The sequence below is a fragment of the Pocillopora damicornis genome, chromosome 7 (assembly GCF_964200805.1).
Source record: "Pocillopora damicornis chromosome 7, jaPocDami1.2, whole genome shotgun sequence".
NCBI classification, from domain to species: Eukaryota; Metazoa; Cnidaria; class Anthozoa; order Scleractinia; family Pocilloporidae; genus Pocillopora; species Pocillopora damicornis.
In genome coordinates, this window is record NC_142676.1 from 2,770,897 (window position 1) to 2,793,557 (window position 22,661).

Below are 22,661 nucleotides of genomic sequence, written 5' to 3' on the forward strand. Positions count from 1 at the left end.
CATTCAAATATTCTCAGTCATCAACAAATCAGTTGGTGCTTCATAGAACTATGGTAAAATTGCACATAGGAAAACTTCAGTTCATTAGATTTAGAGGGTATTGCATCGAAGTACGATAGAAGCTCTCTACGAACTCCAAATTAAAGAGAAAGGGCTCTGATTAGAGTTCTTTAGATGACGCCTCTATGGCTTTGCTATTATGACAGATCTCAAAGAAAGTTTCATAAAGCTGAAAACAGTATTGAGTAGACGGCTTAATTTTTGGTGTAAATATTGAGATAATACAACCTAACAAACGAACAAAAGATCCTGTACTGAACATGAAAGAAAAGCTATAGTGACTAAAAAGGTGGATTGATAGCCTTTCAGAGCAGTGAATTGTAACGAGAGTAAAATATTCAAAAGTGTTGCAACTTGATTTAGAAGTGAAAGTGTCAGTCGTCAAGTATTCATACATTCACTTTGCCTCTTAAATTGTGTCGGTAATGTCTATATAGTAGGAATGAGTGATGACTTCTTTCAGTTTGGCATCAGAAAACGACCAATATTTAGCCAACATCTTCCACTGAATTCCTTAACCACACAACCGAAGGAACGCAGAATCTGGAAGGCTGGTAGGTATAACGCTTAAGCAAACACGCTTGTGTATATGCTGATTTCGTCTCGCCCAGTCAGGTTGTAGAGTTTTTTACATGATTTTAAAAGTGGATCTTGTTTTTTTTACCTTTTACATAAACGCACAAGATTTCGACGCGGTTTTTTTATTTTTTTGCTTTAATTACGACTATGATGGAGAAGAGGTCGAACCTCACCGCTGAATTGAAAAAGCTGAACTGAATTTTAGATTCTTTAAACGTCTTAAAACAATTTAAACAACTTGAACCCGAACGCATTCTCGACGTTAAATTCTTCTATGATTTCTATGGAACTAATTTCAGTAGCTGTTTTGTTTGTTTGTCTGTTTGTTTGTTTGTTTGTTTGTTTTTCTGTTTTCGTTTCTCTACATCTTAACACTGACTGATGAACGATTAGAATTGAAAAAAAGTACTGAAAACAACACACAATATAGATGCAAACAGAAAATCTAAATGCTAACAAGTGCAGGTTATAACTCATTGACCGCGAGGGCTCTTAAAAGGCACCTTTTTAACATGAAAAAATTGAGCTTGGAAACACGAAGCGAAAACTGAGATTTCGAAATCGTGATTTCTTCCGGTGATTCCGCTACTAATTCCCGCGTCAAGAATAAACCGGGCTTGTTTAGCTCATGTAGCTCATGCTGTGGCCCGGGAACACCGGAGTAGCCTGCGGGAGGAAGTCAGAGGTTCAAGCCTCAAACCGGACCAATACTTAGGGTCTTAAAATAACCGAGGAGAATGTGCTGCCTTTGCTTTGACATCGGCAAATGGGGTTGTACATTCTAGTCTTCTCAGATAACGACGTAACCCGTAAGCTCCGTCTCCTGTCTCTTCTCTGTACTGGTTAGCAAGGGACGTTAAAGAACCCACACACTCCTCGCATAGAGTAGGATATAGAGTTCCCGGTGTTGCGGTCTTGCCTTGTCCCTCTTTACCCATGCAGGCCCCCATTTAAAGCAGCGCTGAGCTGTACCGAGTCTGTCTAAATATCGCAAACTCATATACATACAGACAAAGGATTCGCTTGAAAACACCACCGTTCAAAGCCGGCATTGTTTCCTTACTTTAGAAAAGCCTCGGGGACCTTATCTACAAGGGGTCTTTCATTTACCAAAACAACTGAAACCTAACCTACTGAATTATGCGTAACCGAGTGCTAGGTCTGGTGGACCACGCTAGCTCGATTCGTTCAGTGAACGTTTTCGTGGTAGATTTCTAGTCTTACAGTTTATTTACGGTTTTACGGTTTTTACGGCTTTATGGTCATTGTTACGGATAAAAGGATTAGAAGATGTTTCCCAAGGTTGAAAGGACACAGAAGCAAGTTTTCTGTTGATTTCATAATCATTTGTTTCCTGTGATTTCTGCTTTGATAGTTACAGCACTCGGCATATTGTAATTCTAGGTTTTGCCTTTCTGTTTTCCTAGTTTTCGTTACCTCATCTCGCCTCGTCTCGCCTCAATAGATTAATGTGATTATGCGAATGCATTTGGATGGAAATATACGAGTGTTACGACTCTCTGAATAAACAAGTTGCTGTTTTATGTGTAATCTTTGTTCGCCTTTGCAAAGGGCCGCAGCAATCACAGCGAAGGCAGTTCTGCGACCACACTTATCCTCCAGACACGCTGAGTGGCTACCAAAGTTATTGCCAAAATTCAGTAATATCACACATAACAATTGGTTCATATGTCAGCGTGCGTTCATCGAGATATGAAGCACTTGGGAACTTTGGAGAGCACGAAAGATGCGTAAGAGTTGCTCTCGGCTACGCCTCGAGCAACTCTTACGCATCTTTCGTGCTCTCCAAACTTCCCAAGTGCTTCATATCTCGATGTACGCACAGCTGACGTATGAGCCAATTGTTTTATAACATTTTCAACCCGAAGAAAAATTTTTTTCTCGAGGGAAAACTTTTGGTTGACAAAGGCCACGTTTAATGTCTATGGCTAAGTTACTCAAAAACTTTGCGCAATCTGTTTAGAGCAGATTTAAACATTTCAGATGGAAACTCTGTCTGTAAGAACAGATTGAAATGTATCCGGCGGAAATCACGTACCGATTTGTTCAGACACGTGTGCGCCAAAGGGAAAAAACTAATGCCAGCAGCCTATCAAACTACAAATTCAAATAATAACCTACGAGCAGATGCAGTCTAAATTTATTGCCAGTCATTGTTATGAGATTTCAGCCAACCGAACAGTCACGTACTTGCTTTCAAATTGCCGGTTTGTATAAACAACCTTGATGACCTTGTTTGATCATGACGCAAAGAGCCAGACACCCGTAAGTTTTCTCACAAGAACTACTTGCAACCATAGTGAATACAGTTTTAACTTCACGGCGAAATTGAAAAGGGAAGTTTCCTGTTGACAAATGAAAGACAAACAGTAAGATTAATGGATTGTCCTTTTAATTTGATAATGTTTCGAGCCCATATTCTAGAGTGTCAAGAATTTTTTTTGTACTCACGGTACTAATACTGTTGGGTTGATCAGGTACTCTCTGTCCACTTCGAGAATATATGCACTCTCAGTAGCCGCCAAAATTTTTGCGGTAGAATGATAAATTGGGGTCTTTAAATCGCAATTCGTTTATAAAGCTTTCTTTCTATGTTTTTCGTGTTTGTCGATCGAGATAGAGCTGTTGGAGCTTAAAAAACGGAAATATGCTAAACAAGACTAGATTTTGAAAACTATCGACATCCAAGTCTTATATTATAAACAAGCTTGGGAGTTAACGTAACTCATCGATTCTTAATAGCGATATGAATTGCGGCGTGAAAATGAGACCTGAAGCGAGTTAAAAGAACAACGACTCTTATGAATTTTAGATAAATAGGATCATTTTCATCTTTAAGGTGCGAAACCACTGGAAGTACTCAGTTCTCTGACGACGAACGTAGACTACACCTGCTGAGTAAACCCAACATTATGGCAAACCAGAAACAGCTTCCTCCTTTTTTCCCTACCGTAAAGCTCAACGTCGGTGGCCAACACTTCACAACAAGCCTCCAAACGCTTAAAAAAGATCCAAACTCAATGTTGGCAGCCATGTTCTCTGGAAAATTTGAAATGAGACCCTCTGAGGACGGCGCGTTCTTTATCGACCGAGATGGAACTCACTTCCAGGTTATACTCAATTATCTTCGCATTGGAAAACTGACTTTGCCGGCGAATGCAGTCAATCTCGGAGAGCTTGAGGCAGAAGCAAACTTTTATCAAATTCAGGGCTTAATGGATGAACTGAAATCCAAAGTATCATTCCAAGAGTCGGAAATTGTGAGAGGAGAAGATCATCGTAAATTACTGAAACGCTGGCTTCCTGATCAAGGAGCTGAATGGCATCTCCTATTCCGAGCTTCGCGAGATGGCTTCACAGCTCAAGCCTTTCATTCAAAATGTGATAACAAAGGACCTACGGTTACCATTGTTAAGAGTGGAGATAACATATTTGGAGGCTTTACAGAGATTTCGTGGACAAGTAAGTTCACAGAGAAGGTTTTGTATAAGCAAGGGACAACTTCACTTCAGCTTAGTTTCGAGAAACAAAGCCAACGAAATCGTAACCATAAACCAGAAAACAAGCTAGATATCAGTTCGGAAGAATAAATAATACTTTTAGATTAAACATGATGTTTTCAACGGGAATTTTGAACCGTTAGCCGTAAAACTGCCAACAAATTTAGCCGTTTGGTGTAAAATTGACAAATTTTATCCATTAGTTGTAAAAAAAAGTTAAACATAAATTTTTTTTCTTGTGAACACAATGGAAATAGGTTAATTGTTAGCTGTAAATTGTCCAAAATGTAAACCGTTAACGGTAAAAGCTATCACCCTACTGAGACCCTCAAACATGCACATGCAGGCAGCTTACTTCAAGCATTGAGAAACGTGTGAAAACCTCTAACAGTGGAAATTATTTTGTCATTCAATAATCAAACGGAGTTTCGAAGAGTAAAAGCATCAAAAATGAAATCATGCAGTTGATCAGTTTTAATATTTTTTCTTCGGCTTTCGGATTAAAAAAACCAAAGAGGGAGAGTAAAAACTAATCTTGTAGATTAGTGTGAGCTTTTAGTCAGAAGTGTTTTCAGAATTTTCAAGGAAGGTCTTGTCCGACAACAAGTGCAGAATTTGAGGGCAAGCTTGGGTGTTTTATTTACAAGAATTTTACTTATGCATAACCTTTACACTCTAACATCAGTATGTATATTCTCCATACTGTTCTCTGAACATTTCCTAAGGTGCTGACAGGGAGAATTTGTCAAACAATCAAGAGCTTATTTAGTTGGTGATCATTTCCTTTATTCTCATGACCATAATGTTTGATTCAGGGTTGATACTGTTGGGAGAAATTAGATGCTAGTCTCTCTTAGGGGTCAAAGGGTTAAAAAAAAAAAATGGGGAGATACTACCTCATGTAAGACCATATCTTGGTATGCCCTTAAAAATGTCAAACTATTTTCATTCCTTTCCTATAGGTCAATGTCGCTGGGTGCCTTGTCGTGAGTCATTTCTGTTCAGCTTGGTAAATCCACACGGTTTGGGACCAATCAAAATTGCTGAAATCAAGAGCAGAGAAAACGCCATTTTCTGCAACAACAACTGTGGACCAACATTCGGTGGCTGGTACAACCTTCACATATCAAGAAATGCGAACGAGACCAATTCTAATTACAGTAACCTCTCTCGCTCAGTCAATTTTCTTTCTGACACTGACTTGTCTTTAACGGGAAGCAAATATTTTTCTGTCACGGACTACGAAGTTTTTGGAACTTGAAACTTTCAAACTTTAGGATCGAACATGGCGTATATAGACATCTTCTCAGTCTAATGGCTTTTAGCTCTAGTTGTCTGGTCACTTAAAGGCAGAGAATCCTCGGTTCTTTTTATTAAATCGCTCATGAAAAAATATGCCTTAAACGGCTACGTGTATAACGATTAAAAACTTTGGGAGCCAGCACGTGTTTGAAAAAGTGCTGCCATTTTTTTACAAATGTGTAAAAAATGTAATTAATCTAAAAATCTGAAACCTTCGCCTTATGTAACTTCAAATTAGCTATAGACCTTGCCAACAAGCGAGCCCGAGACAAATAAAATTATGAGTCTCTCACGATGAATAAAATCCAAAGTCTATCGATAGCCGGATATCAGAAACTATCGCTATCTTATGTTTGCATTGTTATTCCAGTTATTCAACCGAGAAAACTTTTTACATGTACCAAGATAACATTAGTTCACATTCTTTTACATGTACATAAATATTATGCGTTGATGACTGGAAATATATGAAAATCATATATGTGCACTGCGGTGAGGAAACGGATATAAGCGATCCTCGCAGCTATGAACACTACGAACGAGTAGTTGAAATAAGACCTGGAGAAAAAAAATCAGGCCCGTACGGAAAGTCGCGGATTAATTTTGCTTGGTAATTTCTAACAACTCCACAAGACCTAAAAAAGGAAAAAAACAAACCAAACCAAAAAATCGTCTTACCAGGCAAACCAGTTCCAGTGGCTCTCCCACTGAATCATGTCGAAGTACCTCGTTGGTCCAGCCAAGCCCTTATGGTCATTGGCCCCCGCAATGGCTGCTAACAATGGCTTATAAATATAGGCGTTTAGTGTTGACTTGTAAAACTCCCTGAAGAAGTTTACGACAGTTAGACGAAACGCGTCAGAGAATAAAAAAGTTTTACAACTACTTTTCGCACAGCGCTGCTCACTAGTTTAGTTTAAATTTTTTCAAAAGTTTTTAAAAAAATTGTTTGAAAAATTATTTTAAAAAAGATTGAAAAAAAAATTAATAAACGTTTGAGCCGGAGCTATTCCTGTCAGCGGTGAAATACTGGAATGGCTCCAGTCTCTGGTCGTCTGCCTGAACTGACTAAATGAGTTTAGTCAGCAGATGACTTTTTCATCGCCGGAATATCGCTGAACGACCTCGCTGAACAAGAAAGGCTGCCTTTCCTTCGCTACGTAAGTAACCATTTTTTGTTTGACACATCGGTGTTTTCACTCGCATTGATATTTCATCAGTGTTCCGCTTTGAGACACGCGGTTAACAATACTCACGAGCAAGGAGTTAAGACATAACTTATTAACTTTTACTATTTTTATCATCCAATCACAGGTCGGAGCCATTCCTGTATTTAGTCGCTTGTGCAAGAAGCAATCGACGCCATGTCGAAGAACCATAAACCTTAATGTTGGCGGCCGCCGTTTCACGACAAGTCTTCAAACGTTGACTAAGGATCCAGACCCCATGTTAGCTGCCATGTTCTCCGGGAAGTTTGAGGTGAAACCATCAAAAGACGAAGCTTCCTTTATCGACCGAGATGGCATTGAACTGTACAAGATAACTGAGAAAAGAGGAAGAGGCCTTCTTAATGTAGAAGCTGAAAGATTCAGGTGTTACATTCAACCCAATGAAATCAATCATGAGCATAAGTCCATGTCAGAAAGGTTGGAGTAGCCCTGTGACATTCATGCATGGGGAAGGAGATACCTTCAAGAAACCCGTTACTAAGATAGTATAAACCAGTTATCATTGTTTGTTCAGCCATTTAGTTGAGTATCTAACCATTGACTAATACAAATGTGGGAGTGGGAAACTGATGGTTGATCAGTCTCCAAAGGCTTAAGGCTATACCAAAGTACCCTTCTTGAAGGACAGTAAACAAGTACCTATGTGAATGGGTTATACAGCAATTGTGCCAAAGGCTTAAGATCTGTATCCCTACCTCAAGAATGTGAGTATCTCCAATCAGCAACATTATCTTAAGTGTAATTTTGCCCAATTTATATTCAGCTACTCATAAATAACTCATGATTTAATCTCAAGTGACTTACCCAATATGGCAGAGTCATTCCTTGTACAGCAGGTTCCTCGAAAAATGCCAAACAGAGATTAAGCCTCACACAAAAGTACACTACTGCTCACAATACTAGATTTTTGAAAATTTTTTAGAGTCTATGAGAGTGAAAAAGAGATTGATTCATCAACTCATTGTGTGTACAGTGATTAAAATCAACAACAGCACCTGAACTCCACCATTATCTTCTATGACAAAAGGGAAGCAAGGTGAAAGGAACTTCATGCTTGCAAAGCCTAATGGCTAACAATTGATAAGTTTGTATGCTGATCAGAAAATCTGGGTCAGTTTTTTCCAGCTGAGGTCCACTGGGTATTATGCTGGTAGGTTTGTTCACTATGGTTCTTATTACAGGAAGTTTACCATACTGCCCAGAAGTAATGGAAACAAGAGTCTAAAGTTATCACGAAAAACATCCATTATCAACATCATTTGATTGAAGCATTAGGCCCAGTTTTCCTGGCTTGCATCCAAACATCTCAAACAAGTGGCCAATGTCATGCTTCCTTGAATTTGACAGTACACAACAAAATGGCATTTAAAATTGCAATAACGTGTTGTGTGGGAAGTGATCACACTAGAATGACTACTTGGGTTTTATTCAAAGTTCTTCTCCCCTCTGCAGTTAAATAAAAATCTACAAATGCTAAATGGAGGACTTCAAAGCTATTGTGGCAATGGGTGGGGTACCTTCACCCAGTCTGAAGAGAGGAGTACCCCTCAGAGGAGTACCACTCCTCACCCCCACCCCTGGTCCCTCCCAATTTAGGTTCCTATTCAGTGTTACAGTAACAGATGTGATAAAATAGCTAGGAAAAGCTTGTTTTTATTCACAAATGGTCACTCGGAATATATCGATATAAGAATACCTCAATGTATTCAAAACGTAAGGTAGTAGAACGAAATCATGAAATATATAGTAGATCTAAATTACACTAAATAAAATTTGCATAGGTAAATAATTGACAACAAGCAGCTTTTTAGAGATGAAAAGGAATATCACTCAAAACGCACTATTGTATATAGGTCAAGTGGACAAAAACCTAGTTTTAAACGAGAGAATTCTTCCAAAAAGTACTGAAAACAACACACAATATAGATGCAAACAGAAAATCTAAATGCAAACAAGTGCAGGTCATACCTCATTGACCGCGAGTGGGGTTGGACATTCAAGTCTTCTCAGATAAGGACGATAACCCGTAGGCTCCGTCTCCTGTCCTTCTCTGTACTAGTTAGCAAGGGACATTAAAGAACCCACACACTCCTCGCATAGAGTAGGAAATAGAATTCCCGGTGTTGTGGTCTGGCCTTGTCCCTGTTTTCCCATGTAGGCCCCCATTTAAACCAGCGCTGAGCTGTACTGAGTCTTTCTAATATCGCAATCTCACATACCTACACACAAAGGATTCGCTCGAGACCTAACTTATTGAATTGTGCGTAACCGAGCGCTTAGTCCTGGTTGACCACGCTTGCATGCTTGATTCGTTCAGTGAACGTTCTCGTAGTAGATTTCTAGTCTTACAGTTTATTTACGGCTTTACGGTCATTGTTACGGATAAAAAGGACTATGAGATGTTTCCCAAGGTTGAAAGGACACAGATGTAAGTTTGCTGTTAATTTCATAATCATTTGTTTCCTGTGATTTCCGCTTTGATAGTTGCGGCACTCAGCCTGTTGTATTTCTAGGTTTTTGCCTCTCTGTTTTCCTAGTTTTCGATATCTCATCTCGCCTTGTCTCGCCTCAGCCGATTAATGTGATTATGTATGCATTTGGATGGAAATATACGAGTGTAACGACTCTGTGAACAAACAAGTTCCTGGTTTATGTGTGATGTTTGTTCGCCTTTGCAAGGGGCCGCAGCAATTATAACGAAGGCAGTTCTGCGACCACACTTATCCTTTAGACACGCTCTGAGTGGCTATCGAAGTTATTGCCAAAATTCAGCAGTATCACCCATTTAAATGGCACACGTAATGTCGTTTTAGCCTCAATTAAAAAGCATCATCAATAATGTTTTGGAAAGCTTTCGAGAGTCTTCAATGTTTGATAGAGATCAAAGCGTTTGCGAGCCGCTGAGCTCAGAAAACAAATTAAGCATGGCTGAGAATCTGAGACAGCTGAACTGACATCTTACTTTAAAACTTTTGGTTGACAAAGTCTTCTGCGAAAAAAGCTATTAAGGCGCTATTTGCAACGTAACCACTATAAAATATAAATCAGGGAAAAGGTTCCTAACCGTTAGAAATTGTTTCGTTTTAGCTTGATCAAATCGAAGCCTAATGAAGCGCGACAATTCGAAAAGGACGATGTTTTTTTTAGCGAATTTATTTTGTATCACATTGACATCTGAACGCACAAATAAAACTTCTGCAAAAATTCAGTCCTGAGGGAAAGGAAATTTGAAATTTGACCAGTTTTCAGTGACAGCGGAATCAACTAGTGCTACAATATCATCACCGTGTGTGTATGGCTTTTGTGCATGGCTTTTATGTGATACAGCTTCGGTAAAGCAAGAGTTAATTGATCGATGTCTGTGTAGCTTTGGTGGGAAACGGGAAACTGTCACTATTTAAAGAAGCAATAACGCGGGTATACCTGCACCTAAGATTACCTTTTTCTCGAAGAAAACGAGCATATCTTGCCGATTTTTTGTTTTTCAAAGCAGCCACTAGATTATATCCTCAAAAGCGAACACCTTCCAATCTAAAAATTCCTTTTCACTCATGAAGAATTACTTGAATGAATGGTAAGTGCAAGTATTGAAGAAAAGATTGACGGATTTTAGAAATCGCTGAAATTCCGTAACCGAAGAATAGTCTGTCTAATATCGCAATCTCATATACCTACACACAAAGGATTCGCTTGAAAACACCACCGTTCAAAACCGGCATTGTTTCATTACTTTGAGAACGCCTTGGGGACCTTATGTATAAGGGGTCTTTCATTTACCAAAAAGAGACCTAACTTATTGAATTGTGCGTAACCGAGCGCTTAGTCCTGGTTGACCACGCTAGCTTGATTCGTTCAGTGAACGTTCTCGTACTAGATTTCTAGTCTTACAGTTTATTTACGGCTTTACGGTCATTGTTACGGATAAAAGGACTATGAAATGTTTCCCAAGGTTGAAAGGACACAGATGCAAGTTTTCTGTTGATTTCATAATCATTTGTTTCCTGTGATTTCTGCTTTGATAGTTACAGCACTCGGCCTATTGTAATTCTAGGTTTTGCCTTTCTGTTTTCCTAGTTTTCGTTATCTCATCTCGTCTCGCCTCAATAGATTAATGTGATTATGCGTATGCATTTGGATGGAAATATACGAGTGTTACGACTCTCTGAATAAACAAGTTGCTGTTTTATGTGTAATCTTTGTTCACCTTTGCAAAGGGCCGCAGCAATCATAGCGAAAGCAGCTCTGCGACCACACTTATCCTCCAGACACGCTGAGTGGCTACCAAAGTTATTGCCAAAATTCAGTAATATCACATATAACAATTGGTTCATACGTCAGCTGTGCGTTCATCGAGATATGAAGCACTTGGGAAGTTTGGAGAGCACGAAAGATGCGCAAGAGTTGCTCGAGGCGTAGCCGAGAGCAACTCTAGCTTCTTGAGTGCTCTCCAAAGTTCCCAAGTGCTTCATATCTCGATGTACGCACAGCTGACGTATGAGCCAATTGTTTTATAACATTTTCAACCCCAAGGAAAATTTTTTCCTGGAGGGAAAACTTTTGGTTGACAAAGGCCACGTTTAATGTCTATGGCTAAGTTACTCAAAAACTTTGCGCAATCTGTTTAGAGCAGATTTAAACATTTCAGATGGAGACTCTGTCTGTAAGAACAGATTGAAATGTATCCGGCGGAAATCACGTACCGATTTGTTCAGACACGTGTGCGCCAAAGGGAAAAAACTAATGCCAGCAGCCTATCAAACTACAAATTCAAATAATAACCTACGAGCAGATGCAGTCTAAATTTATTGCCAGTCATTGTTATGAGATTTCAGCCAACCGAACAGTCACGTATTTGCTTTCAAATTGCCGGTTTGTATAAACAACCTTGATGACCTTGTTTGATCATGACGCAAAGAGCCAGACACCGTAAGTTTTCTCACAAGAAATACTCGCAACCATACTGAATACAGTTTTAACTTTACGGCGAAATTGAAAAGGGAAGTTTCCTGTTGACAAATGAAAGACAAACAGTAAGATTAATGGATTGTCCTTTTAATTTGATAATGTTTCGAGCCCATATTCTAGAGTGTCAAAAATTTTTTTTGTACTCACGGTACTAGTACTGTTGGGTTGATCAGGTACTCTCTGTCCACTTCGAGAAAATATGCACTCTCAGTAGCCGCCAAAAAATTTTTGCGGTAGAATGATAAATTGGGGTCTTTAAATCGCAATTCGTTTATAAAGCTTTCTTTCTGTGTTTTTCGTGTTTGTCGATCGAGATAGAGCTATTGGAGCTTAAAAAACGGAAATATGCTAAACAAGACTAGATTTTGAAAACTATCGACATCCAAGTCTTAAAGCGACGAAATAAACTTGGGAGCTAACGTAACTCATCGATTCTTAATAGCGATACGAATTGCGGCGTGAAAATGAGACCTGAAGCGAGTTAAAAGAACAACGACTCTTATGAATTTTAGATAAATAGGATCATTTTCATCTTTAAGGTGCGAAACCACTGGAAGTACTCAGTTCTCTGACGACGAACGTAGACTACACCTGCTGAGTAAACCCAACATTATGGCAAACCAGAAACAGCTTCCTCCTTTTTTCCCTACCGTAAAGCTCAACGTCGGTGGCCAACACTTCACAACAAGCCTCCGAACGCTTAAAAAAGATCCAAACTCAATGTTGGCAGCCATGTTCTCTGGAAAATTTGAAATGAGACCCTCTGAGGACGGCGCGTTCTTAATCGACCGAGATGGAACTCACTTCCAGGTTATACTCAATTATCTTCGCATTGGAAAACTGACTTTGCCGGCGAATGCAGTCAATCTCGGAGAGCTTGAGGCAGAAGCAAACTTTTATCAAATTCAGGGCTTAATGGATGAACTGAAATCCAAAGTATCATTCCAAGAGTCGGAAATTGTGAGAGGAGAAGATCATCGTAAATTACTGAAACGCTGGCTTCCTGATCAAGGAGCTGAATGGCATCTCCTATTCCGAGCTTCGCGAGATGGCTTCACAGCTCAAGCCTTTCATTCAAAATGTGATAACAAAGGACCTACGGTTACCATTGTTAAGAGTGGAGATAACATATTTGGAGGCTTTACGGAGATTTCGTGGACAAGTAAGTTCACAGAGAAGGTTTTGTATAAGTAAGGGACAACTTCATCTTCAGCTTAGTGTCGATAAACCAAAGCAAACGAAATCGTAACCATAAACCAGAAAACTAGCTAGAAATCAGTTCGGAAGAATAAATAATACTTTTAGATTAAACATGATGTTTTCAACGGGAATTTGAACCGTTAGCCGTAAAACTGCCAAAAAATTTAGCCGTTTGGTGTAAAATTGACAAATTTTATCCATTAGTTGTAAAAAAAAAAGGTCAACATAAATTTTTTTTCTGGTGAACACAATGGAAATAGGTTAATTGTTAGCTGTAAATTGTCCAAAATGTAAACCGTTAACGGCAAAAGCCATCACCCCACTGAGACCCTCAAACATACACATGCAGGCAGCTTACTTCAAGCGTTGAGAAACGTGTGAAAACCTCTAACAGTGGAAATTTTTTTGTTATTCAATAATCAAACGGAGTTTCAAAGTGTTAAAGCATCAAAAATGAAATCATGCAGTTGATCAGTTTAAATATTTTTTCTTTGGCTTTCGGATTAAAAAACGAAGGAGAATGAGTACAAACTGATCTTGTAAATCAGCGTGAGCTTTTAGTCAGAAGTGTTTTCAGAAATTTTAAGAAAGGTCTTGTCCGACAACAAGAGCAGAATTTGAGGGCAAGCCTGGGTGTTTTATTTACAAGAATTTCACTTATGCATAACCTTTACACTCTAACATCATTATGTATATTCTCCATACTGCTCTCTGAACATTTCCTAAGGTGCTGACAAAGAGAATTTGTCAAACAATCAAGAGCTTATTTAGTTGGTGATCATTTCCTTTATTCTCATGACCATTATGTTTGATTCAGGGTTGATACTGTTGGGAGAAATTAGATGCTAGTCTCTCTTAGGGGTCAAAGGGTTAAAAAAAAAATATAGGGAGATACTACCTCATGTAAGACCATATCTTGGTATGCCCTTAAGAATGTCATACTATTTTCATTCCTTTCCTATAGGTCAATGTCGCTGGGTGCCTTGTCGTGAGTCATTTCTGTTCAGCTTGGTAAATCCACATGGTTTGGGACCAATCAAAATTGCTGAAATCAAGAGCAGAGAAAACGCCATTTTCTGCAACAGCAACTGTGGACCAACATTCGGTGGCTGGTACAACCTTCACATATCAAGAAATGCGAACGAGACCAATTCTAATTACAGTAACCTCTCTCGCTCAGTCAATTTTCTTTCTGACACTGACTTGCCTTTAACAGGAAGCAAATATTTTTCTGTCACGGACTACGAGGTTTTTGGAACTTGAAACTTTCAAACTTTAGGATCGAACATGGCGTATATAGACATCTTCTCAGTCTAATGGCTTTTAGCTCTAGTTGTCTGATCACTTAAAGGCAGAGAATCCTCCGTTCTTTTAATTATATCGTTCATGAAAAAAATATGCCTTAAACGGCTACACGTATAACGATTAAAAACTTTGGGAGCGATGCACGTGTTTGAAAAAGTGCTGCCTTTCTTTTTACATATGTGTAAATAATGTAATAAGTCTAAAAATCTGAAACCTTCTCCGAGTAATGTATAGATTTAGCCAAGCCTAAAAGCGGAGCTCGCATTTTTTTCCCCGCACGCCTCAGGGGCACAACGCCTTGCCCCGGCCAGGACTAGAACCTGGGTAGTCCGACTCCCGACTCGGAGCCCAGTGCACTGACCACTGGACTACTGGACAAAGCCGTGGCGTTGGCGTGCCCGCGGAACAGTTGACCACGCATGTTAAAAGTAGCACCTTGTACGGTCGTACGGTCGTACATCCAAATTTTTTCGGCTTGAAAGGTTACTACTATTTTGTATAATTATGGGGCTTCGCTTTAAAACCTTAAGGTTTTAGCTTCCAAACGATACCAACTTAAATGTGTGGGATAGCTCTCAAAGCTTATCTCAGTTTTTATAGTATGGAAAACATAATCATCCAACCTGGAATGCAAATTTTTGAAGCTTACCTACAGAGTGAAAGAAAGCTATCCAAAGCTGTAGTCTAAAGCAAGAGCCTGGCAGAAAATTTTGAGGTGTTTAATTTCCTTCTATCGAATATTATTAATTTTATTTATTTAATTAAATCAACTTGATTGATTTTCAACTTGATGAATAATTTTCAATTATTATTTCAATCCAATTATTTGTCTTCCTCTTCTTTTGTTGATGTTTTTGTTGTACAGTGGGAATTCGAAGTTAGCTAAAAATACCAGTTATGTCCGTTGATAAAAGTATTCGAGGAAGTTTGACTATTGGGTGCAGTGCATCTCTCAATCTTCTTCCAATCGAAATTCAAGCTTTCAAGCTTGTCATTTCAAACCTTTGTTCCTCGATTTTGGTTCATTCTTGCTTCTGTGATGTTAGCTCCAACTGAAAATCTGTTATCCATTTGTTGACTTCACATAAACTTCAACTTTGTAGCATAAATAAATAGGTAGACAAAAAAGTTTTCATCAGAAAGCTGCTTTAAACTGTCTGTAAGACAGACATCCGTCCAAGAGGGAAATTGGTTTGTGGCGAGAGCCAAGTAAAACTCCGTTTTGGAGGGAGATCACAGTTTAGTCACTGTCTTGTAACGGGAGCCTCGACTGAAAATGTAACGTCACGCTGTTATAAAGATTGCGTTACTCTTAACTTTTCATTTTGCGATAATATCATATTGTAATTTTTTGTCTACAGTTTCGCTTTCATTACCGCGTGCTGTACAGGAACAACTTGAGTTCTTCCTTTGTTAGAACATGAGTGAAAGTAACCTTGAAGAAGGCAGTAACTCAAACAATCAAGTTTTTAAAGACGCTGAAAATCAAATCAAAGAGGTCTGTGAAGTACTGCAAAGAGAAGCAACAAGACTTCGTCAGGAGCAAGAAGCAATCGACGCCATGACGAAGAAAATAGATCATGTCCACCTTACTTCGACAATAAACCTCAATATTGGCGGCCGCCGCTTCACGACAAGTCTTCAAACCTTGACAAAGGATCCACACTCCATGTTAGCTGCTATGTTCTCCGGGAAGTTTGAGGTGAAACCATCAGAAGACGGAGCTTTCTTTATCGACCGAGATGGAAAACACTTCCGGTTTATACTAAACTATCTCCGGGATGGAGAGCTGATTGTACCAGAAGGCGCCACATTTCTTAAGGAACTCGAAGCTGAAGCTAAGTTCTACCAGATTAAAGGGTTATTGCAGGAGCTTAAGGATAAAATGCGGGAGTGTTTTGAAGAATCAGTGATACTGATGAATAAAGAGCACCGGAGCACGCTTACAGCCTGGTTGCCTCCACAAGACGGCAAATGGAAGCTTCTGTTCAGAGCTTCTCAAGATGGTTTCACAGCTCACGCCTTTCACACCAGATGTGACAACAAAGGACCCACGGTTACAATTGTCAAAAGCGGAAACAACATTTTTGGAGGCTTCACGGAAAATTCATGGCACAGTAAGTATATAGATTAATTCAACACTTCGCATGGGAGGGTGGGTGGCTGTGTAGGGAGGAGGGGGAAGGAAGAGGGAAGTAGTTGAAATCATCGCCGTTTAAAGTTTCCTTTCTGATATGATGAAAAGCTGCTTTAAAAATGTTAAATTTGAACATTATTCCAAAATTTGCATCAATCATATTTTTGGTTTTTGTTTTCTGAAACAGGTCAGGGTACTTACGTGCAATGCTCACAGTCATTCGTATTCAGCATGGTGAATCCTCAAGGAATGGCTCTGAGTAAAATGCCTCTTGAAAAAAATCAGCAAAATGCCATTTACTGTAAAAGCGACTATGGACCAACATTTGGAGGAGGGCATGACTTCCATATATCAAACAACGCTAACACAAGTGGTTCAAGTCACAATAATCTCGGCTACTCGTATCAGCTTCTCACCGGACGGCAGAACACATTCTTCACGGGAGCTCGAAATTTTCATGTGACGGACTACGAAGTCTTTGGAATCTGCTAATGACAGCCGTCACAAACATTTCGGAAACCAGCTAGTTAAACTTCACAATAATTTGAACGATCTTCACGGTTATAACTATTTTTGAAAGGTTAACTTTTATTTTCATTTTTTTCATCAAAAAGCATTATTTACATCTGTCCGAAGCTAAAGAAAAGGACAACAAGATTCCCGTAGAAAACCATACTACACTATCAGACTACGTCTATACGGAAATCTTTTCAAGCAAAGTTCCACACTTCGTTACACATACTGCTATTAGATAAAGAAAAGCAATGACAAAACAGTAGATTTCCTTTTTATTTGGGATTACAGCCTTGTTTTACTGAATAGTATTGGGTTATACGGAAAGCTTTCCAGTTGTTTGGCTGACGGAAAAGAAGCCGTCACAAGCACTGATGCAAAATCTGTTCAACACTGTTATTTATGGTGGATAGCGGGAGCCATTCACTATAATTAATTCCTCAGATAATAAGTGTGTAGATAAGCCGTAAACGATCCAATTATTCATAAACTTTTTTCATTTGTGCACTCGTTTCACCGATGGAAAAGAGCCGGATGAAATGAAAAAAACAAAACTCGGATTTGGTAGGCCGTTCTTTATGAAGCTTAATAAATATACTGTTGACTTGTCGGTGGTGTATTCATGCGAATCGCCAGACTTTCGATTACGATTCTTGCTGTAAGAATAAAACTTTAAATCAGTTTATGAAGCTGTTTATATCATCGGACGAATGCTGCCTACCGCACTGATTGGGATTCAAATGGCAGACATAAGGTAAAATTGGTGATACTAACCTAAATATGACCGCTGTTTGACGTCCCGATGTTTTCTCAAACATAATAATCTAGAAAATATTCGCTAAGGTCGTGTGAGGGGACAAAATAGCATAATGTGAATTGACATTCTTGCGTTCATAGTTTTCGTGCGGATAAGCAGCTATAGGCGACGGGCGCAGTTCTCTAATAAATAACACCTATACATTACCTAAGGCATACTCTGAAAGTGTTCTTTCATTGAACTCTTCGCTCTTGTAAATCTTGAGATGACAACGCTGGCTGAAACCGTGTTATTGAATTAATTTAAATGTTTCAAACGTGTCACGCTATCGCAAGTCACGCATCTCTTGTCTTGTTGACGAACGACCACGCATTTATGCTTGATTTGAACCCGACTTACTACTTTGAGACAGCATTTCAACATTTGTTAATTCTCGGGAAAAAGGTAGGGTTAAAAAAAATTCCTATGGAAAGTAATTCAACAGGCAACCAAGTTCTCGAAGACACTGAAAATAAAGTCAGAGAAGCCTGCGAGGTATTACAACGAGAAGGAACAAGGCTTCGCCACGAGCAGAAAGCTATCGACGCCATGTCGCAAAAAATGGAGCACGTTCATCTCTCCTCAATTGTAAACCTCAATGTTGGCGGCCGCCGTTTTACAACAAGTCTTCAAACGCTGACAAAAGATCCAGACTCGATGTTAGCTGCGATGTTCTCCGGGAAGTTCGAGGTGAAACCATTAGAAGATGGCGCTTTCTTTATCGACCGAGATGGGAAACACTTCCGGTTTATACTCAACTATCTCCGCACTGGGAAATTAACTTTGCCAAAAGGAGCAACATTTTTAGACGAACTTGCGGAAGAAGCTGAGTTTTACCAGATCCAAGGGATTCTAGACGAGTTAGTATCTAAAGTCCCGGAATATTTTGAAGAATCATGGATTCTGACGAATGAAGAACACCGAAGCGTGTTAACTGGTTGGTTGTCTTCACAAGAAGGCAAATGGAGGCTTCTATTCCGAGGTTCCCGAGATGGCTTCCAAGCTCAAACGTTTCACTCCAAATGTGATAACAAAGGGCCTACTGTCACCATCATGAAGAGTGGTAATTATATTTTTGGAGGATTCACTGAAATATCGTGGGACTGTAAGTATGTTAGTTGTGAAAGGGTTATTAAATAATTTATTTTTGATCGCATTCAGCGGCATCTGAGATACATTTTGAATTGCTGGTTTTCAGTGTCACGCCATTCAAAATAGATCAAAATAAAAAATAAAAACCGTTCAATCGATTTAGTCTAGAATCTGGAAATAGAAAGAAGCTAGATATGTAAAGACTCTCGCCAAGATTCAGGTCACAGCAATTTTTCTTACGGAAGATATGAGGAGAAACGTTTTTCCCAAATTTATAGAGATTTGTATGGAGCCGCTATGCTGGTGCCCACCTAGATGGGCACCAACATGGCGGCCGGAAACCAGCAGAAACATCTGTCACTGAGTTTTGCTACAAAAGCGTGAATTTATCTCTCTAAGAACTCATAAACGTAACAATAATACTTTATTCTAATACAAGAACTGTTCAGATAGCTGAATTTCCCTAAATAAGTCACCTTTTAAACCAACATAACAGCTCTCTCGCTCGTCATGTAAAGGCCACGTCACGCAAAAGCTTAGAAATTCAAGAGTAGTCTATCACTAAACCAAGAACCCATTTGGAGTGAAAATTTGTCTGAATATTAGTTTTTAGCTGCTCTAATACATCATGAAAGTAAAATCTCAGGAGGATCAATAGTTCTGAAGTCTGAAATTTAGTGACGTCACGTGAAAACCAGCAATTGAAGGATATTTCAAACTAGACAACATTACAAAGCGCAACGAGACAACGAGACGTACAAAAAAGAATGAAAAAGCTGGCTTAGGAGCTTTGACATAGCAAAATATCAGAAGTTAAGGAAATTAGAATGAAATATTAGTAGATTTAGTGTAACAAATTTCTTCAAACTTTTCCAAATATTGACACGCATTGCAAATGATAAACAAGATGAACGATAAGTGTCGACAAGTGCCCATCAAGTATGGGCTCCTGGTGTCAAGAACTCGGTTTGCTATGCCTACCTAAGGTTGACGCGTTGTTTTCATGTTTTAGTTACGATAATGGGAAACAAGTTACAACATATTAGTTTGTTATACTAAAGGTGTTTCTTAGGTTAACGAAGGAGACTTGGTGTTGTCAATATTATCCATATTTTCGAAATATTCTTATTACCTTGGTGGGAAAATGTTAAAAGGGCCATGTTACCCTGTGCGACTGGCGCGATAACACAGCTGGGATGTGTAACGACCCAATGTCTGAATTTAGTGCTTGTTGAACATAATGCCTTGTCTAAACGTTCTTTGTTTTCTGGCCGACAAGACTGAAAATGATTACGTATGTCGAGATATATTAAGCTATTCAAATCATCACTTGTCTCGACAATTCGCAGCAATCAAAAAATCTTGTAGACATGTATGTTTTGCATTTCTTCCCAAAGCTACAACAATGAGATGCCTGAGTAAAACCAATAGCTGGGAAAACCAAAACCTTATTCACACCAAAGCTTAAAAATGTTCAAAGTTGTTTTTTCAAACAAGGTTTGAAATTGTTTGAAACTTCTTAAACTGAAGTTTGTCGGCCTTAAAATCAGCCCATTGAAAATACAAGTTAGTGACTACCTGACACTTATGGGAAAACCAGCTTTCTAGTTCACCGTTTCTCATTTTCATTGAGTTAAATCCGGTTTAAATAAAACATATTTAATCATGACGTAGCCGCTTTTTTAGCAAATGTATTGATTTCTTATTGATTTAGATTATTCATGTTCTCTAATGCAAATAACAATTCTGAAGCATCATCTCTCACTTATAAACATGTACAGGTGCTAGTGGATGGGTAAGATGCTCACAAACGTTCTTGTTCAGCATGATCAACCCTAGTGGACTGGGTCCAACTAAAATGCCGCTTTTAATTGAGAGTCACGAGCATGCCATCTTCTGTAAAGCAGGCTATGGACCGACGTTTGGTGCAGGGCATGACTTACATATATCAGGAAATGCAAATATCAATTATGATAGTCACACTATCTCAGGCTGCTCGTACCAGTGTCCCACAGGACAGAATGCTAAAACATTCCTCGCGGGAGAAAAACATTTTATAGTTACAGATTACGAGGTGTTTGGACTTCACAAATAACAAACCAAATATTCCTTCCCATATAACAGGCTATAAGAAAAATAAAATGTCCTGAGAGCTGTAATTTATGTGTTTCATAATCATTACTTTTAGAAAAAGGCCCCTTAGAAAATGCTTGCAGGTCAGCTTACCGGCTTCACCATTATTCGATTTCTCATTTCTCGCCAGCTTATAGAGAACCGTCTCGCTCTAATCGTCACAAGGTCAGCAAATTATTCCACCCCACCCCCCTGCTCCCCTTCAGGAACACAAGGTCAACTCACACACTGCCTTATCGTTGCTATATTATTTACTGGAACCAAAGTGGGGTGTTTGAAGCTGATATAGAACTAAATCAGTGGGCCACTCTGATTCGTAACCATCACTGCAGATCATAACTTTTATACCTAAATTGCACCAAGACTAAGGTGTCATGGGCGTTCACTATTTCGGTCTTTTGGTTTGGTTATTTTTTTCTTTTTAATTGTTTTGTTTTGTTGGGTTTTTCGAAGATCTAAACCTTCTAAACGGATAACTGTAAAAGAGTGTTACGTCCTTTAAAACACACATCGAGGATGGCTTAGTTGAGATTTATGTAGCTGTGGCAGAATACATCGTTTATTTCACTTCATTTCTTTTTCTGACTTGCAACTATGTATCATTCTAACTCCCTTTTAGTTTGAACATAGCTTTACATACCCATGTCACTTTTTCATTTTAGAACTCAACCATAAACTTAGTCTCAATAACATCAGGCGGTATGTTGGTGGACTGTTTGGGGTGCTGCCTGGAGTTCTGCCCGGAAACTGGAAGAGACTTACATCCATTTGAATCAAAATTTGTCACAAATTTAAGAAACATTTTAGTCGTTAGTCACTTAAAATAGTTAAGCACAATACCTAAAAGCACAATTTCTCAAAAGCCACTCTTCAATCTTAGTTTAAGAATTAATCACCCGCGTGAGATGCATTGATAAGTTTTAAGATTTTTTTTTAAGATTTTGCATGTCTTGGTTTTTTCGGTAATATGTTAGTAAATGCCACAAAAGCATTGTAGATCGCAACGCCTTACATTCTTTTTCGTTTGTTTATTGTTCTTGTGTAAGAGTGCTAATTGTAGTAAAATTTTGTGTGCGCTTTCTTTGTGTCATTGCGTAACGTTGCGTAACGTAGCGCGTATTTAACCCTATTGTTCATCGTAGTTTGGGGGCAGTTTTGCAGTGTAGTTTCGTCGAGTGTGGTTTGGTATATTTGTTCTTTTCGCTTCGTGCAGTTTGTTCGCCACTAGGCAGGATCTATAACATCGCAACAAATGTAAGTTTTGTATCATGTAGTTTTCTTCGTTGTTTTCGTTGTAGCTTTCCTTGTGTATTTAGTCTAGTTTATATTGTAATAGTTTTCGTTCGCTGTTTTATTTGCAGTTTTAACCGTACCGTGTCATTTCGTTCCGCGTTAAAAATTGCTAGAATTAGTTAGTATTAGTCGCTAGTGGCAGTTACAAGCATTTCTTGTAGTAAATTTAAGAACATATATATTAATCAGATTGTAGTGATGGGATTGTTTTGGTACAAATAATTATTACAATGTTTTAATTTTTTCCTTTTTTTAATTTTTTTTTATTAGCCAGGTTGTGCCACCTAAGTCCGTGTCTAGTGAAATCGACTCATCTCAAATGCGTGTCGCCTCTTGTTTCTTTCAAACGGAACTCGTCATTGAAATGTGGCATGCTTATTAATTAAACGTAATTAGGCGTAAATAAAGTCCGACAGGAAAGGCAAAAGGAGGTGTCACGCTCTTACCACGCCTTGCTCGATCTTTGCATCCTGTCTGATCCCTTAGTGGTTTTTATGATGAGTGTGAGTGCGGAAGTGAGTAGTCCTCTTCGCAAC

General features: G+C 38.9%; 4 protein-coding genes and 1 long non-coding RNA gene across 8 annotated transcripts; 4 read left to right on the forward strand and 1 right to left on the reverse strand.

Moving 5' to 3' along the window:
- The first annotated feature begins 459 nt into the window (after positions 1-459).
- Positions 460-5,949, forward strand: LOC149042042 (uncharacterized). Of its 3 annotated transcripts, none has more exons than XM_089211408.1 (3): positions 460-614; positions 3,500-4,122; positions 5,123-5,949. In XM_089211408.1, the coding sequence occupies exons 2-3, from the start codon at positions 3,573-3,575 to the stop codon at positions 5,419-5,421; spliced, it is 849 nt and encodes a 282-aa protein (XP_089067534.1). In that variant the 5' UTR covers positions 460-614; positions 3,500-3,572; the 3' UTR covers positions 5,422-5,949. The 3 variants fall into 3 exon arrangements, with proteins under 3 accessions (XP_089067534.1, XP_089067532.1, XP_089067533.1); XM_089211406.1 differs by lacking the exon at positions 460-614 and adding an exon at positions 2,769-2,925; XM_089211407.1 differs by lacking the exon at positions 460-614 and adding an exon at positions 2,821-3,029.
- LOC149042043 (uncharacterized) lies at positions 5,495-8,202 on the reverse strand. The gene is made up of 2 exons (XR_016188170.1): positions 7,496-8,202; positions 5,495-7,005 (listed from the first exon to the last, which is right to left on the reverse strand). It is a non-coding gene; the product is annotated as an uncharacterized LOC149042043 (long non-coding RNA).
- Positions 8,203-11,510: 3,308 nt separating this feature from the next.
- Positions 11,511-14,317, forward strand: LOC149042044 (uncharacterized). The gene is made up of 3 exons (XM_089211410.1): positions 11,511-11,721; positions 12,196-12,818; positions 13,821-14,317. Exons 1-3 carry the CDS (start codon positions 11,708-11,710, stop codon positions 14,117-14,119), a joined length of 936 nt encoding a protein of 311 aa, XP_089067536.1. The 5' UTR covers positions 11,511-11,707; the 3' UTR covers positions 14,120-14,317.
- Positions 14,318-14,684: 367 nt separating this feature from the next.
- LOC149042045 (uncharacterized) lies at positions 14,685-17,902 on the forward strand. The gene is made up of 2 exons (XM_089211402.1): positions 14,685-16,278; positions 16,486-17,902. The coding sequence occupies exons 1-2, from the start codon at positions 15,582-15,584 to the stop codon at positions 16,788-16,790; spliced, it is 1,002 nt and encodes a 333-aa protein (XP_089067528.1). The 5' UTR covers positions 14,685-15,581; the 3' UTR covers positions 16,791-17,902.
- On the forward strand, positions 17,875-22,552 carry LOC113672831 (uncharacterized). 2 transcript variants are annotated; one of them, XM_027189182.2, is made up of 2 exons: positions 17,875-18,712; positions 20,481-22,552. In XM_027189182.2, exons 1-2 carry the CDS (start codon positions 17,875-17,877, stop codon positions 20,792-20,794), a joined length of 1,152 nt encoding a protein of 383 aa, XP_027044983.2. In that variant the 3' UTR covers positions 20,795-22,552. The 2 variants fall into 2 exon arrangements, with proteins under 2 accessions (XP_027044983.2, XP_089067525.1); XM_089211399.1 differs by having other exon boundaries at positions 22,396-22,552.
- Positions 22,553-22,661: the final 109 nt, after the last annotated feature.